Source organism: Zophobas morio, unplaced genomic scaffold (assembly GCF_036711695.1).
Source record: "Zophobas morio isolate AGI-343-1 ecotype UQ-CSIRO unplaced genomic scaffold, CSIRO_AGI_Zmor_V1 ptg000017l, whole genome shotgun sequence".
NCBI classification, from domain to species: domain Eukaryota; kingdom Metazoa; phylum Arthropoda; class Insecta; order Coleoptera; family Tenebrionidae; genus Zophobas; species Zophobas morio.
Genome location: NW_026972122.1, coordinates 8,735,647 through 8,751,105, shown reverse-complemented (window position 1 = coordinate 8,751,105; position 15,459 = coordinate 8,735,647). Strand labels below are relative to the sequence as shown.

The following is a 15,459-nucleotide window of genomic DNA, read 5'->3' as shown; positions in this document are numbered from 1 at the left end:
CACTATCATCTGAAATGGAATTAACATTGATAATGATTTGATTTGTTTCACACTTGTCCAGAATCTTTTCTGTGTGTTTAATATACTTAATTTTCCCAGTGTATATTGCGAACTTAGTTTATTACATTTTCCCAAGTTTTCAGTACATCAATAGGAGAAGCATTAGTTTTAATAATAAAAATAATAAGTTTATTTACGGTTTTACCTTTACATAATATTTGTTAATCTAACACTATAGAACGAACGGACAGTTTAAAAGAGGAAAACTTATTACAGAAGAAATCAACATTATAGCAAACAGTATTACAACTTGCAAGAATTTCATTTAAGGGAGAGAATAGCGCATAAAACTGAGTACAATATAGAATAACGGAGATTTCCTAATAACATATTGAGGCACATTAAATTTAATAAGATCTAAAATTCCAGGACAGTCACAAATATTATTTAAAATTTCATACATAAAACAGATTTTTTAATAAGTTCTGCCATCATTTAATTTACTTAACCCTAAATAAATCATAGACATATCAGGAGATTTACAAATATTGAGAGGAAGACGACAAGATATATACTTGACAAATTTAATTTGAACTAACTCAAGTCTATCAACATATGTTTTGTAATAGGGAGCCCACACTACGCATCCATACTCTAGAATGGAGCGTACATATGTAGTATACAAAATTACCAGAGTACGTAAGTTACTGAAATCTTTGCAGTATCTTTTAATGCATCCTAGCATGCTTGCTATCCAAAAATATACCCAAGTCCTTGATCAAATATGACACTTGAGGAAATTGTTATCGCACCAGTCAGATAGTGTAACTAGATCCCTTTGTAGACGTGCAGCATCATTGAAGTTTTTGATGACTGCATATATTTTCAAATCATCCGCGAATAAGCTAGAGTCACAGAACAAATGGTTACCAATATCACTGATATATATCGAAAACAGCAACGTACCTAATATCGAGCCCTGGGGAACCCCTGACGGTGCACGCCGTCTATCTGAAAGGCAATTATTTAATTTGACTTGTTGTACTCGACATGTTAAGTAACTCCTAAACCATCTTAACAAAAAACCTTTAATTCCATATGCGGATAATTTTCCAATTAGTATACCATGATGCACCTTGTCAAAGGCTTTGGTGAAATCTGTATAAACGGCGTGTACTTCGAGCCCCTTAGATATAGCCATGATTATTTTATTAGTAAAGAACAGAAGGTTAGTTAATGTTGAACGTTTACGAAAAAACCCATGCTGATTGGTAGTTATAATACAACTAAAAATCGGAGATATATACGCAGAAACAATCGATTCAAAGATTTTAGTGGGGACAGATAAGATGGAGATAGGTCTATAATTTTCCACATTTGACTTGCTGCCAGACTTATGAACCAGTACAACGTGAGCTGTCTTCCACATTTGAGAAAACACACTTGATCGCAAGGACAAATTAAAAATAATTTGCATAGGAAGAGCTAATGAAGATCTACATTCCCTGTAAAGCCTTGGAGGTACATTATCAGGTCCCGCCCCTTTGTTGGGATCTAATCTAGCCAAAGCATCAAGAACATCACTTAATTCAATGTACATATCGCTCACATTAACATCACAATCATATACTACATTGTAATTGTTTGACATAGTAAAACATAGTAATGTCAGAATACAAGGATAAAAAATATTGATTGAAGACGTCTGCATAACTGGAAATATATTTTTCACCATATTTCATGGGCAGAGGCGTATCATTATCGGATAATTTATTACGAATGAATTTGCAGAAAGTACTCGGATTGGTGATTAAATTAGATTCAGTTTTTTTAATATAATCACAATAAGCTTTTTCAATACTGTGTTTAGATGCCCTCCTTAAGCTAGAAAATTTGTTATATTCAAAGATACTTCTTGTACGCTTATACTCTTTATGCGCTCGTTTTTTGGCATTGATTAGATTTAAGATGTTAGGTGTAAACCATTTAGGATAACTCGAACTTATCTTACATTTCATAGGCACAAAATATTCACATGCTTGATAAATATGTTGGTAAAATATATCTACAGCTCTATCAATATCACAATCACATAAAATAATTTCCCAATTAATATTGGAGATATAAATACAGATATCATTATAAGAAACAGCTTTAAAATCACACAATTAACAACAAAAGGCGGATGACTAAAATCTACAGGTACAATTGGATTATCACATAATGACAATTCTAGATTATCACAATTAGCAAAGCATAAGTCCAAAACATTACCACAATTGTTCTTGATATTACTGAACTGGCGAAGATTACATAATGCAAAGCCATCGCACTCTTCTCGCTTTCCCGCACAAGCAGATGGAATAAAGTCATTATTATCATCAAATGATTGCCATTTTATATTTGGTAAGTTGTAGTCACCTAATATAATAAACTGACAATCAGGCATATTATCACAGATTGTTGTAACTACTTCTATATGACTAGAATATTTGTCAATACCTATGGTAGGAGGCAAATATACAGCACCTATCACAAATGAACATACGCTATTAAAGACCTTAACAAAGATTTGTTCAACAGATTCACAGTTTAAAGATATTTGATAACCTTGAAATGATCTATGCACTGCTATCAATACTCCTCCACCTTCTGATTTTGTATTATTGGTAATATTTCGATCGTTTCTAAAAATCATCTATTGATTATTATCAAGGATTTCATTGTTATTAATGACCGCGGCTAACCATGTTTCTATTAAGATTATTACATCATAACTTTCACTTAAACACGCACAGTACACATTCCTAAGCTTGGTTCTTATTCCCCTAACATTTTGATAGTAAATTTTTAGCTGCTTACCACTACCTAAACTATCACTGTGAGCTACTCCTGCTGACCGCCGTTTGACAGTTTCCGTAAAAAATGAAACTTTTTAAGTTTCAGTCCAACTGGCCAGTTGTCTTCACTGAGTAATTCCGGCAATAAGGATTCATTCGCTCCAATTTTAAAAACAACACTCTTCGCTGACTCTCTTCTGGGTAACTTTTCTATTTCAAATTTATTTAGCGGGAATTTATCCGTAAGGAATTTGTTAATCTCTTGACATTCAGTATCTACAACTAAATTGCCAACATAGATATAATACAACTTTTCGGCCACTCTGAATGGGAGAGTCTCAGAAGAGGATGTCATTTTACCTCTGATAAACTTAGGCCCTCTTTTCTTATAAACGATTTTTTTAAATCCATCATTTTCAAGATTTTCTGTATTGGTTTCAGCATTGACACTGCTCATATGCGATTTTATGTGCTCTTGTTCTCTTGGCACATCTAAGTTAATAATTTGATTCATAATCCGGCTTTGTTCTTTTAATTCTTCCTCAAACGATGATGTGGTACTTCCACTTTTTGGCTTAAATGGGGGAACATACGAACCTACAACATTGAGTTTATCCAACAATGCAAGACCTTCATGTTTTCCAAGAACCTTATCACTACTTATCAGAGAAACTAGTGTATTGCTGGTTGTCTGATATTCCTACGGACAGCGATGTTATTTGAGGTATTGATAACGGATAATTCTCGTGTTTTTGTGTATTATTTGTCAATGCAGTTCTTACAGGATTATAAAATGTTTTCTTAAACTGACAGATTTCCTTATCTTTAACAGCTAACAGATCTTCCAAATATGCTACTTTATCCTCCAGTAGCCTGTTGTTCTTTCTTAATTCCAACATGAGAGATTTAAAGAGCATAACGTTATCTTTGTTAACTTCACAACACTCAATACCGTCGTTCTTTTCCTCAAGAAGAAAATCTCAACAAAACTTTACACGATCGGCACAACTTGGATGAAAGCCCGAGCCACATTTAATACAAATGGGCCCACTGTTTGCTTTTCTTTTACACACTTTACATGTTCTATCACTATTGTTCGCCACGTTGGATATTATTTGAAATACTTTAATGGTATTTTTGTCTACATTCCGACCATATCATTTCAATTGCATTAAAATGACAGTGGTATGGCGAAAGTCTTAGGACACAATGTTCGTGTTCTTAGTGATCTAAATGATACGATTTTTAGGACAGTCTGTAGCGCACAATATTCCAAATCTGCTCTTTCATCGCTTTTTCAAGATAATCTAACTTTTTTGTGTTTAACCATCCCACTATTTTTTTCTTTGAGCAATTGTTTCGAGGAATTTCTTCCTACAAATAAAGCAGAAATATAAGTATAGTGTACTTATCAAAACTAAAATAAACACCATAAGTCTTTTGTGGTAATGTCATAATAGTGACAATTATTGAAACAAAACTTACAAATCCCGATTTGTTACTGTTGTCTCTGAGGGTTCAGTTAATTATGTTGGTATAGTGATAAAATATAAAAATTTGAGACCGAAGCATACTCAACATGATAATTATTTTGTTTTCTACAATCTTCGGTTCCCAAATTAATTGCAACGTTTTTGGGACTTCCGCAACCTGAAACCGAACTAAATAACGGTGAACATAAATAATTACTATTATGGAAATAATTTTGATAATAAAGGTTTATCAGATAATGCTTTTCTTGTATTGTGAGAGTATTACAATACCAATATAATGTCATTTTACATTACAAATAATGTTATAAGGTGCATTACAAACCAACGTTTGTGAATGTTAAGGACCTTTTAACATCTTCAAACCGATAAAATATTTTTTTACCACTGATAGCGTAAATGAATCTTATTGCTCCAATAACACTGCATAAACCTAAGTGCAGTATATAGGGCAACTTCGTTGCTAGCCATGTAAGTAGGTTGCTAAGCGCGTAAGTGTTACTTACGCTGCCAGCACAAAAAAGTAATGAATGTCACAGAAATGTCAATATTTTGTTTTAGTTAAGAAGTGAATAATTTGAAAATGCATTGCATGATTTTTCTGGTAACAGAGAGGCACAAGCACGGTAAGCCTCTTCTATTGCTCCTAATTCACCTCACAAACTCATTTTTTACTTTCAGAAACTACTTTTTAGCAATTTTACGAGTGTAAACAACTTTTTACTACTGGAACGAAATACACATCCAACACATTCCTGACAATTTGTTAAATATTTTTTAATTACTAAAATGGTTACTTTTTAGTGTTACTGGTGCCGGTGACAGAAAAAACGTAATACAATACACGCCGCCTAAATTCCTTCTTAGCCTCGGAGGTTTGTCGGACCTCGGTCCGTTAAATCCACCTCGGCAAAAAGTTTACTTATGTGGTTTGTAATGTAAATAACTATTATACGTATACGAGTTTAAATTAATTAACTAAATAAATTTTATTCCATGTTGAATAACATTAGTAAAGCAAAATTTGGTGGAGGCGCCGGGAAAGCATTATATTTTTCATTGGACATTAAGTAAAATTTTGATATTGGTGAATTTTAATAGTCATAAATTAAATAAATAAAAGATCGGACATCAGGTTGGCTGTCACTTAAAGAAAAAATTGCCGCTTTGTTATTTTATTAAACAATTTTGTCATAGGTGATGTAGTGATGTGTTGTTATGACACCTACGACAAAATTGTAACGAAGCGGCAAAATTCACGAAATCTCAAAGCCAGCTTGATATCCTGTCCTTTAATCAACTTGCGTATTAATAGACATCCAGTTGAAGCCACATATTGTCTGGAAGAAAATTAAGCTCGTTAGCTGTCTCATGATTTACAAAGACTCAAGTTTTTTCTTCGTATCAGTGGCAAATATGTCACTGGGTTTTAAGAAAAGTGTGCCACTGTCAAATGTTGTAGAAATAAGTAAGGCATAAAATCAAACAATTGATTAAATTTTCAACAAAACCTGAAAATAATTATTTACAAAAAATACGGAAGCTAGAAATCAAAGCATGGATTGCAAGAGTTAGATATATTTTATTGTACTTTCAGGAATAAGAAATTTCTGTCGAAATAACTTTCGATCATTTTTTTTAATAAGTGCCTTCAAAATTTAATCAACTGTTTGACTTTATGCCTTGTGATAAATCTGTCTGTATATCATTTATTCAAAATTCCACTAAAAAAATTGTATTAAATGTTTCAACATTTGCGTGTGTCAAATGAATGTTTTGGTATTCGTCATAATTTGATTTGCGTAATCAGGGATACGAGTAATTTATGGCAAATTGAAATTTTTTTGTTATTAAACTTAAGTGAGTATAATGACAAACGGCATTTTTTCTAGAAATTTTCGCATCAATTTTTCAACACCCTGGTACTGTTTTTCAAGTTTTATGCTTTTGCTTATTAAATAAAACATTGCGTTTTATTTTGATTTTCGAAGTTGTAATTCACATTTGGTTAATTATAACTTGTTTTGGCCTAACGCTAGTTACGGGTCCGTCTAAGAGCCATAAAACGTCGAGAAAATATGAAAGTACCAAGTCGTCCGGTGGACTCGATTATTCTACTTCCTTAGCTTACACTCAATAAGTAAAAATAGTCTCTCAGCATTAATAGCAGCTTGAAATGTTTATCTTTGCACATCGGAGGAATGTCACGTAGAACTCAGTTTGATTTGAATGAGTTTGTCGCCTCAAAACAGAGGATTAAAATTAATAACTAAACCAGATTCGAGCAAAACGTTCTGAATCTCATTATTATTATAATTTCTATTTAATCATTATTAAATAATGACGTGCGTATTCTCACATTTTTGGGAAATCGGGTAACTCGTTCTTAATTTGATCAATAAGAAATTCGAATGTGGTTAATTTTATTAAATTTATTTTATCTCTAGTGAAAAAAGAGAGGAGTCATGTTACAAATATTATTTTCTGTTTGAATTTCGTTCGTTTCTAATTTGCCGTATTTGTGTTTATTTCCTCCAAGTTACAAATCAGCCAATATTCCACAAATTTCAACATTTGAGCAGTTCTCTGCCGAAAGAGAAAAAAATTGTCCTGCGGCATAATCGGGTTAAAATCCCCAGAGGTCGAGGGTCCAACCCTCACAAACCGACCGTTATTTTTTGCTTTTTTTCAAATCACAGCAGTTGACTTAACTTATTCATGTGATCAATCTGGCCGCTCGAATTCCAAACCATTTAAAATGAAAAACAACCGCTCTCCCCAACCATAAGTAATTTTACCATTTCGAATGTTCACTATACGCACTGCTGTTTATTCAACAATAAACCAGCCTCACTTCGCCTTCGTTTTAAAACATTTTACGTGCTACACGCTAACAGGTTTCCGTGCAATGTAACCTTTGACCTTAACCCTTCGCCTGTCCAAATTAAATTAATTCGGCGCTAAATTTCTCCCCGCCACTCCAACAAAACGCAAATCCTGCAAAAACAAATAGAACTAATAATCCCCAAATATTCGAACGACGGTTGAGGCGCGTTAAAATGGCGCCTCTGTTGTTTCTTAAGATTATTACAATAAGGAAAAAGCTTTTTTGTGATGGGATTGAAACGAAGGGCTGCGAAGCTTATTGTTGGCGAAACTTTGTACATAAAGGAAAATGTCAAAGGTTAAGCTCGTGAAAAGTTGGGAGTTGTGAGATTATGAAACCATTCAAAGTGTGCGCCACTTCTTGTCTCAGAGGCTTTTTGTTGGATTTACAACCGTCAAGCATTACACATTAACCGCTTATTATGCGAAAGGGTCATTATGGGCCTAAGGCGAGAGGTTTAGCCAGGCACGAAATGTTAAATATTTACCTGTCATTTAAAAATGTGCGGTTTTTTGTTTCATTTTTGTGTTTGTTCATTCGTTTTGTGCAACCTTGCGAAATAATTTAATACCTAAAAATATAACAATAATTTCTAAAGCAGACTGCTTCTAAACCATTTTTTAGAGGAAGAGAAGAAATCAAAAAGCGTAAAAACATTTCTCTTAAATGGAAATTATTCATAATGCTCTTGTGTTATAAAATTACGAATAATGAGACTATAAGTAAGTACTTATAGTTAGAAATTAAATTCACGTTTGGAACCTTTCTTAAGTTATTATTTACATTTAATAACTTCTCATTCGAGATTTTTAAATAGTATGTGGTTAGTATTTGATTAAATTTAATTTAAACGTTGATTCAATTTGAAAGATAGAACCTTGCAAGAAAATGATTCATTCTCTGATACCATTTAAAACTTGTTTTCCACATTCTGAACTTGAGTACTTTTTCTCCAAGAATTACTGCGGACGTTTTTCTTTTATTTTCACTTGAACTTTCTGCTTTTTCAAGCCCCGTGACACTTAACAGAGAGGAGATCTGCTAATAAGGAGGCAGAAGACCTTCTGAAAGAATGGCCAGTATATTTATCTGGATCAACAAGTTTTAGAAAACTTGCGATTCATAGTCTTCGCCATATTTCCAAATGTGTGCATACTAACCAGTTGTTTGCACATTTTACTTCGGACGAAAAACCGACCATGGGCTGAAATATATTTCCAGAAGTGAAAAAAAAAGTTCATGCAATTGGAGCGTGCCAGTTTTTTTATCGTCGTTTTATCAAACTCGGTTAGCGTCTCGTCGGATAATAATCACAATTAGTAGATACAATACAACTAATGTTACGATCCGTTATTTACAGTCAAAATTTGGTAATTATCTGTTTCCAAAATACTCCCTCGACAGCAAGGAAGTTTATTTTTATTTCTGAGCAATTACTTGATCACTGTGTGCATTTGTTTTAGCAATTAAAAATACTCACTGATGCGAGACGTCAAATATATCGGCCTGTTAAAAAAATAACATGATTTTACGATGACTGTATTATTTAAATTGGGAAAGGGGTGTTTTTTTTACGAATAAACAAAAGTTTTTTTTATAATTCTAAAACATTCCACCACCAAAGAAAACATTTCATTTATTTTTTTATTTCACAATAATACACTTACGAGTTGCGAGAATGTTACATCAGCCTTGGTAATATAAACTTAAGCAGTTATTATAAGTTATGACGGTAAATCCCTGCTATTAATTTCCTCTCCTGCCTATTCTCTCGAGTATATTTTAACATTATTACACGACCCTGCTTTCTAATGGTTTATGTTAACTTTACAGAATTGTTAAGTGATAACATTGTACGGTTCTCTAGTTAATGCAGGTTAGTCAATTGAAAATTTATAACGCTGGCACTGGAAGCTTGGATCTCTTAAAAATTATTAAATGTTTTGTTAAGGTGGCGTGCTAAAATTTCTGTAACTTACATAAAATAAAGTATTTGGATTTAGGATTGTACGATGAGTATTATTTGTCTATGATAAAACCGACTGAAATGTACTAATTGTTTATAACAGACACATACCGTCTTTTTACTAGTAGCGAAGGTCGATTTTTCACCTTAACGATATCGTAGGAAGGATATTTCTATTATTTCTTTTTACGGCATTTAGCAATAGCGGGATTATTGACTCAGACGCCAAAACCGTTTTCAGCTGCCTGTGCTCACTGATGATTGTTATTTTTCTTATGTTTTTTTTCGAAGTCTGGTACAGTCGATCAGCGCAATTCCGCAAATAAAATTTAGAATTTTGGTATTTTAAAGTCGAATTATTATTTACGTTCATTGCACATATCGAAGTAAACTTTAGCTACAATTTTTTTACTGAAAAGCAAAAAAAGTGCACATCGCACCGATCTGAGTTTCCCAAACTTTAACTAAATTACATAGATTTTGTGAAGCTTTCCGATTTTATTTTTTTATTATTGTGTTATTTTTACATGACAACTATATATTTTTAATACGAATGACTAATCTTAAAATTTAATGTTCATTATTTACGTCATATCAACACGGAACCTCCAAATTTTAAGATTATGTCGCTTTTTACTTGTCATAATTTTTTTTTTCAGGTTTTCAGTTTTAACGCTTCCCAGAGGTTTGGTAAATATATCGTCAATTTATTTTTCACTTGAACAATATTGATTGAACTGCCCGGTTTTCACAATTGAGATTGTGCTTATCAACGTATAAGTCTGTATTCTCTTTGCCAGTGGTAATTGTACACTAGATATAAGCTTGTTTCCATTTACTATTTCAAACAAATCATAAGCTTTAAATGTATTATGTATTTGACTAACTATTGGGGGAATAACCTCAAAATTCCATTTGTAAAATTCCAACTTCTATGCAATACACATATGATTAAATGAAGTTTTTGTCATTAGAACAGACCTTCATTTACCGTTTTAACATGTTTTTTTGTTTCAGGCATCCATCAAGGAAGGATATTTGTTGAAACAGACCTGGTCATTTCAGAGATGGAGAAGAAGGTATTTCAAATTGAAAGGACGCAAATTATACTACGCCAAAGATACAAAGGTAAGAAATTTCGAATTTTGGTCCTTGTAAGATTCGGGTTAAAATTTTATATTGTTCTTTCTTTTTTTCTCCTTAAAGGTTCATTATTTACGTTACGTGAATTAGTTGATGTGACATTTGTCTGTTATATGGTAACATTCAGTTACTAAAAATTAGATTTTTGGTTTAATTAAATCTTCTCTAACGCAACGAACCCAAGTCTACCAATTAAGAGACATTTGATTAAGTGTTAAATGAGAGATGGTGGCAGTGAGAAAATCTAATACATCTCGTCTTATCCTTGGCTCACTAATCCGCAGGTGAGATCAGCGTCTCAAAAACCGAGATAAATATACAGGAATAACATTAATGATAAGAATAATATTAATAATAATAAAACAGTAGCAATTAACACTAACAATACCAATAATTACAATAATAACAAAATCAGTTGTTATTTGAAATTTGGGCTGTCCCTAGGAATACTCAAGTTCTATTTTCTGCATTTTTTTCAAATTTTGTACTTCATTTGTTTTTGAGATGTATGGATAATTTGTTTTTTTTTTTAAGTAGCACTGCTAGTCAAATATTTCGTTTTTAAATAGTGCATTTTTTTTTAGTTCAGAAATGTAACGCACGCATTATTTTATTTTTTCCTAACATGGCAATATATATTCTCAAAATAAAAAAAATATATAGAACTGAGGGTACGTAAAATGAAATAAAGGTGCCAGCGTAACAGATTGATTTAAAAGCTGTTTCCAAATAATTTATAAAATATTATAGAAAAAACAATAGTCCGATTTAAAGATTGTAAATAGTGAGTGCATTGCTATGAAAGCTTATTGAAAAATTAAATAAAAAACTACAGTAATGAAAAAAGATCAACTGAACAATTATGAAGCAATAATTTTATAACAAATGCTCGGAATGTTGTCCATTTACTTCTTGGTAATAGTAAATACGTTCGAATAATCGAGTTCTTCGATGCTTTGTGGTCCATTAACATAACCTCGATTTTCTACATATCTCCGCAGAAAAAAGTCTAGTGGGGTTAAACTGGGTGACCTAGCTGGCCACTCAACTGCTCCCCTTCATCCTATCCACTTTCCAGGAGAAGCTTTAATCAATTAATGCCATACTTGACGTCCGAAGTGAGGTGGTGCTCCATCTTGTTGGAACCAGAAGGACTCTGCAGGTATTTGGGTTTTCATAGTTGTCAAATATTTGTCTAACTCGAGGAATAATCTTCGTTGGAGGTATTTGTCATATGTTAAATTCCCGTTAATGCCGTACCAAACATTAATTTTTTGGAGGTACTGTGTATCAACCTCCCCCATCCAGTGTGGATTTGTATTGGACCAGTATCTACTGTTATGGCGATTAACATGTCCATTCAAACAGAAAGTAGACTTATCCGAAAATAATAAAGATAATAATAATAATTTATTTATCCAGCAGACCAGTTGCTCCAGAAGAGGATAGAATACTAAATAAAAAGATTTAAATAATTAAACAATCAAACTTACATGAAATGACACATATATAATTACACGTGTAACTGACTAATTATAAGATGTGTTAATTTTTTATAAATGCGTCCATGTTCTGAATGAAAATGTCCAGGTTTTTATGCTACTTACTAGTACGGTAAACATATTATAAAGCGGTGGGGGCATGTGTTGGTTGGTTTTAGGTATTTCACAAGAAAATGTTTTAGTCCGGTTAAAATAGATATAAAAATAGTGATTAAATAAGAAAAACTCCGACAGAGGTGAATTTTGGTACAGACCTTGGGTACACCAGTAGAAATAAATTGTCAAAAGTCCCCATAGATCCCATGCGTGCTAAAAAAGTTATTCAAGGCCAAAAGCCATTTTTTTTGGTTTTTTCGATTTTTCTCGAAAACGGTAAGTTTTATCAAAAATATAGTTCAGACGAAAATTATAGAGCTTAAAATTATATACAAAAATGGTCCTTATACTTTTTTCCCTAAGAATGACCATTCCTAAGATATCGCCAATTGTTCTAAAAGTTGAAGGAGTTGCATTCTACATTATATGCACACAAATTCCACGTATATACATCAGACTCTTAATATAACTAAGGTCATGTCTGAAGTATATTTTTGATAAAACTTACTGTTTTCGAGAAAAATCCAAAAAACCAAAAATGTTGACTTTTGACCTTGAATAACTTTTTTAGCACACATGAGATCTATGGGGACTTTTGCCACTTTATTTCTACTGGTGTACCCAAGGTTTCTACCAAAATTCAGCTCTGTCGGAGTTTTTGTTATTTGAAAAGTCTATTTTGACCGGACTATTTCTAATTCTCGTAAATTCATTCGCGGTACATCTAAGTTAATATATTTCAACATTGAGGGCTAATTTATTAAACCATTTACAATTTTGTAAAGAAATATAAGTGCTGAAAGATTGCGTCTTAATTCTAATGAATGCATCCTGAATTCTAACAACGATCCTGGGTGTAGACTTGAACAGGGTAAATATAATATTTTTTTAAAATATAGATACAAGATACATGTAGAATTTTCGTTGAACATTTTCTATTTCAGCAATAATAATAATAATCCTTTATGGCCCAACAGGTACAACCCTAATAACAGGACAAAATAAAAAATTTAAATTAAATACATTCTTTACACTATAAATATATAATAGAATAATATCGACATTAGAACAAAGAACAGGTTTACTATAAATTTTGGCTACCCAAAGTACTATCCTAATTCCTGATTAATTAAATTTTATCAAAAAATATGTCAAGATATACATTATTAGCATTCCGACATAAATTATGTACTGGTGAATTCCTTAATACATTGGATTTAGGGGCTGGTACACAAAATGTAGATGAATAACGCGAAAATAAACGTGGCACATGAAAATTAATATTAGCAAGAAGCTGGGCACAATCTACATAGTTATGAATTAATTTCCACATAAATCTAGCGTTTAAAATGTTTCTTCTTTCAATTAGAGACTTAAAATTATGTTGATCTAGTAACAGCTGATAATCAATATTTCTAGAAGGATATACTCCATCACATTTGAAAGAAAGAAATTTCAAAAATCGTCTCTGAATACGTTCTGTCTGTAATTGACGGTTTGTATAATGTGGTTGCCAAACAATACATGCATATTCCACTTTACTAACAATAAACGGAAAATACCAGGTTTTTAATAACAATGGATTTTTAAAATGTGCCGAAGCACGCATAATAAAACATAACATCTTAGACAAGTTTGAAGTTAAAGTATCAATATGTTGTGAAAATGTAAGATTTGTATCAAATATCACACCTAGATCTTTTATGTTGTCAACAAGTGTCAAAGCATTACCATTTACAGTGTAAGCAGTAAATGTAACATAATAACATTTATTCCAATTGATCTTTAAACTATTGAGTGAACAATCTTCAAAATCCTTGATGGTGGAAAAAATGTTCAGATCATCCACAAAACCAAGAACATTGCAAGTAAGAGAAGAAACCAGATCATCAATATGCAACGCAAATAACAAGGGGCCCAGGTTTGATCCTTGTGGGACCCCGGATGTTGACATGTATTCACTAGATTTAAAGCCATTGTAAAAGACAGTTATTCCTATTAGAAAGATATGATTCCATAAACTTCACAAGAGAAGGAACAAGATCGAAAGCACTAAGTTTGTTTAACAATAAATTGTGGTCCACCGTGTCAAAGACACTGCTGAAATCAGTATAAATAACATCTGTTTGTCCTCTTGTCCAGTTCTTCAGCAATGTATTGTGTAACATTTAATAAATTAGTTGTAGTGGATCTCCGAGATAAGAAGCCATGTTGATTAGTTGAAATACAACGATGAGTACCATTAAAAATGCAAGTATAAGTGACCTGTTCAAATAATTTTGCGAAGTTTGAAAGAATGGCAATCGGTCGATAGTTTTTAATTGTGTCTTATCATCTTTCTTATAAACAGGAGTTATTCAAGCTCTCTTCCATAAACCAGGAAATGTGGGCGTTGATGTGGTTAAGTTAATAATATACAAGAGTGGTCTTACGAGTGTAAATCTTACATCATGTACAATGAAGCTCGGTATTTGATCATCTCCAGAAGTGTGTTTAGCAGGAAAACGGGCCATGTATTTAAGCAATTCATCTTCCGTAACTGGCTGTAGCTGAACACAAAGACACTTTGACGGAACGTCTTGTATGCTAACATCTACTTTAGGAAGATAATTGTTAGAAAATATAGAAACAAAAGCATTAACAATATCTTGAGGAGAATCATAGGATTTAATACAATCAAACATCTTTTCAGGTACCCTTGTAGTACCTTTTTTCACATCCATATAGTTGAATATTTCAGTGGGATTTGATATTGTGGACTCTTCAACCTTTTTCATGTAGGAATTATATGCCAGTAATATTTGAGATTTACACATTCTTCGTAATCGCCTAAATTCATTACGCATTGAGTCATTACCATTTGCTAGCCATTTCCTTCTAAATTTATTTTTAAGTTTTAAATTTAAATAATTTCGGGTCTAAACCACGGAGGAAACCGAATATTACGTTGTTTGTAATACGGAACTGAGGCTTTAAATATTCCATAAAGATGAAAATAAAACATCTCCAACGCATGATCAACATTATTAAGTTGTTGCAGAAAAGACCAATCTTTACGCAGAAGATCACCATAAAGAATATTAAAGTTAGCTTTCCGAAAATTGAAACGGTTATTATATGTGATTGGAATAGGATTAGTTTTTTCATAAGTTTCTAAATCAAGATTAATTGATAGAGCAGGGTGGTTAGCATCTTCCTTGACAAATGTTTATTCAGCATGATCAACAACAAGGTTTAGTTTCAGATTACAAAATGATAGATCAAGCATGTTTCCATAAGCATTTAAAATATTATTAAACTATGTTCCTTCCAGTGAATTTGAAAAATTTTAGAGAAATTGAATTTTAGAGGACGCCGGACTATGGAAACTACTAAAACCAGGAGCATTGAAGTCCCCAATCGAAAAAATGGTTTATCATAAAGATATGCTTCCAATGCTTCAACAAATATTTCATGGTTGTTAATAGAAGTATCAGGTGCAAAACATTTGCAAATTATAAAATCTATTTGTGACTCTAAATTTTCTATACTATCA

General features: G+C 32.2%; 1 protein-coding gene across 5 annotated transcripts in view; it reads left to right on the top strand.

The window, feature by feature from the left end:
• LOC135130537 (diacylglycerol kinase eta) overlaps positions 1-15,459 on the top strand; it is a 408,323-nt gene that overhangs the window by 44,588 nt on the left and 348,276 nt on the right. For all 5 annotated transcript variants that reach the window (XM_064057935.1, XM_064057934.1, XM_064057932.1 and 2 more), the window contains exon 2: positions 10,201-10,311. In XM_064057935.1, the coding sequence (XP_063914005.1) occupies positions 10,201-10,311 (111 nt within the window). The remainder of the gene's footprint in view (positions 1-10,200; positions 10,312-15,459) is intronic.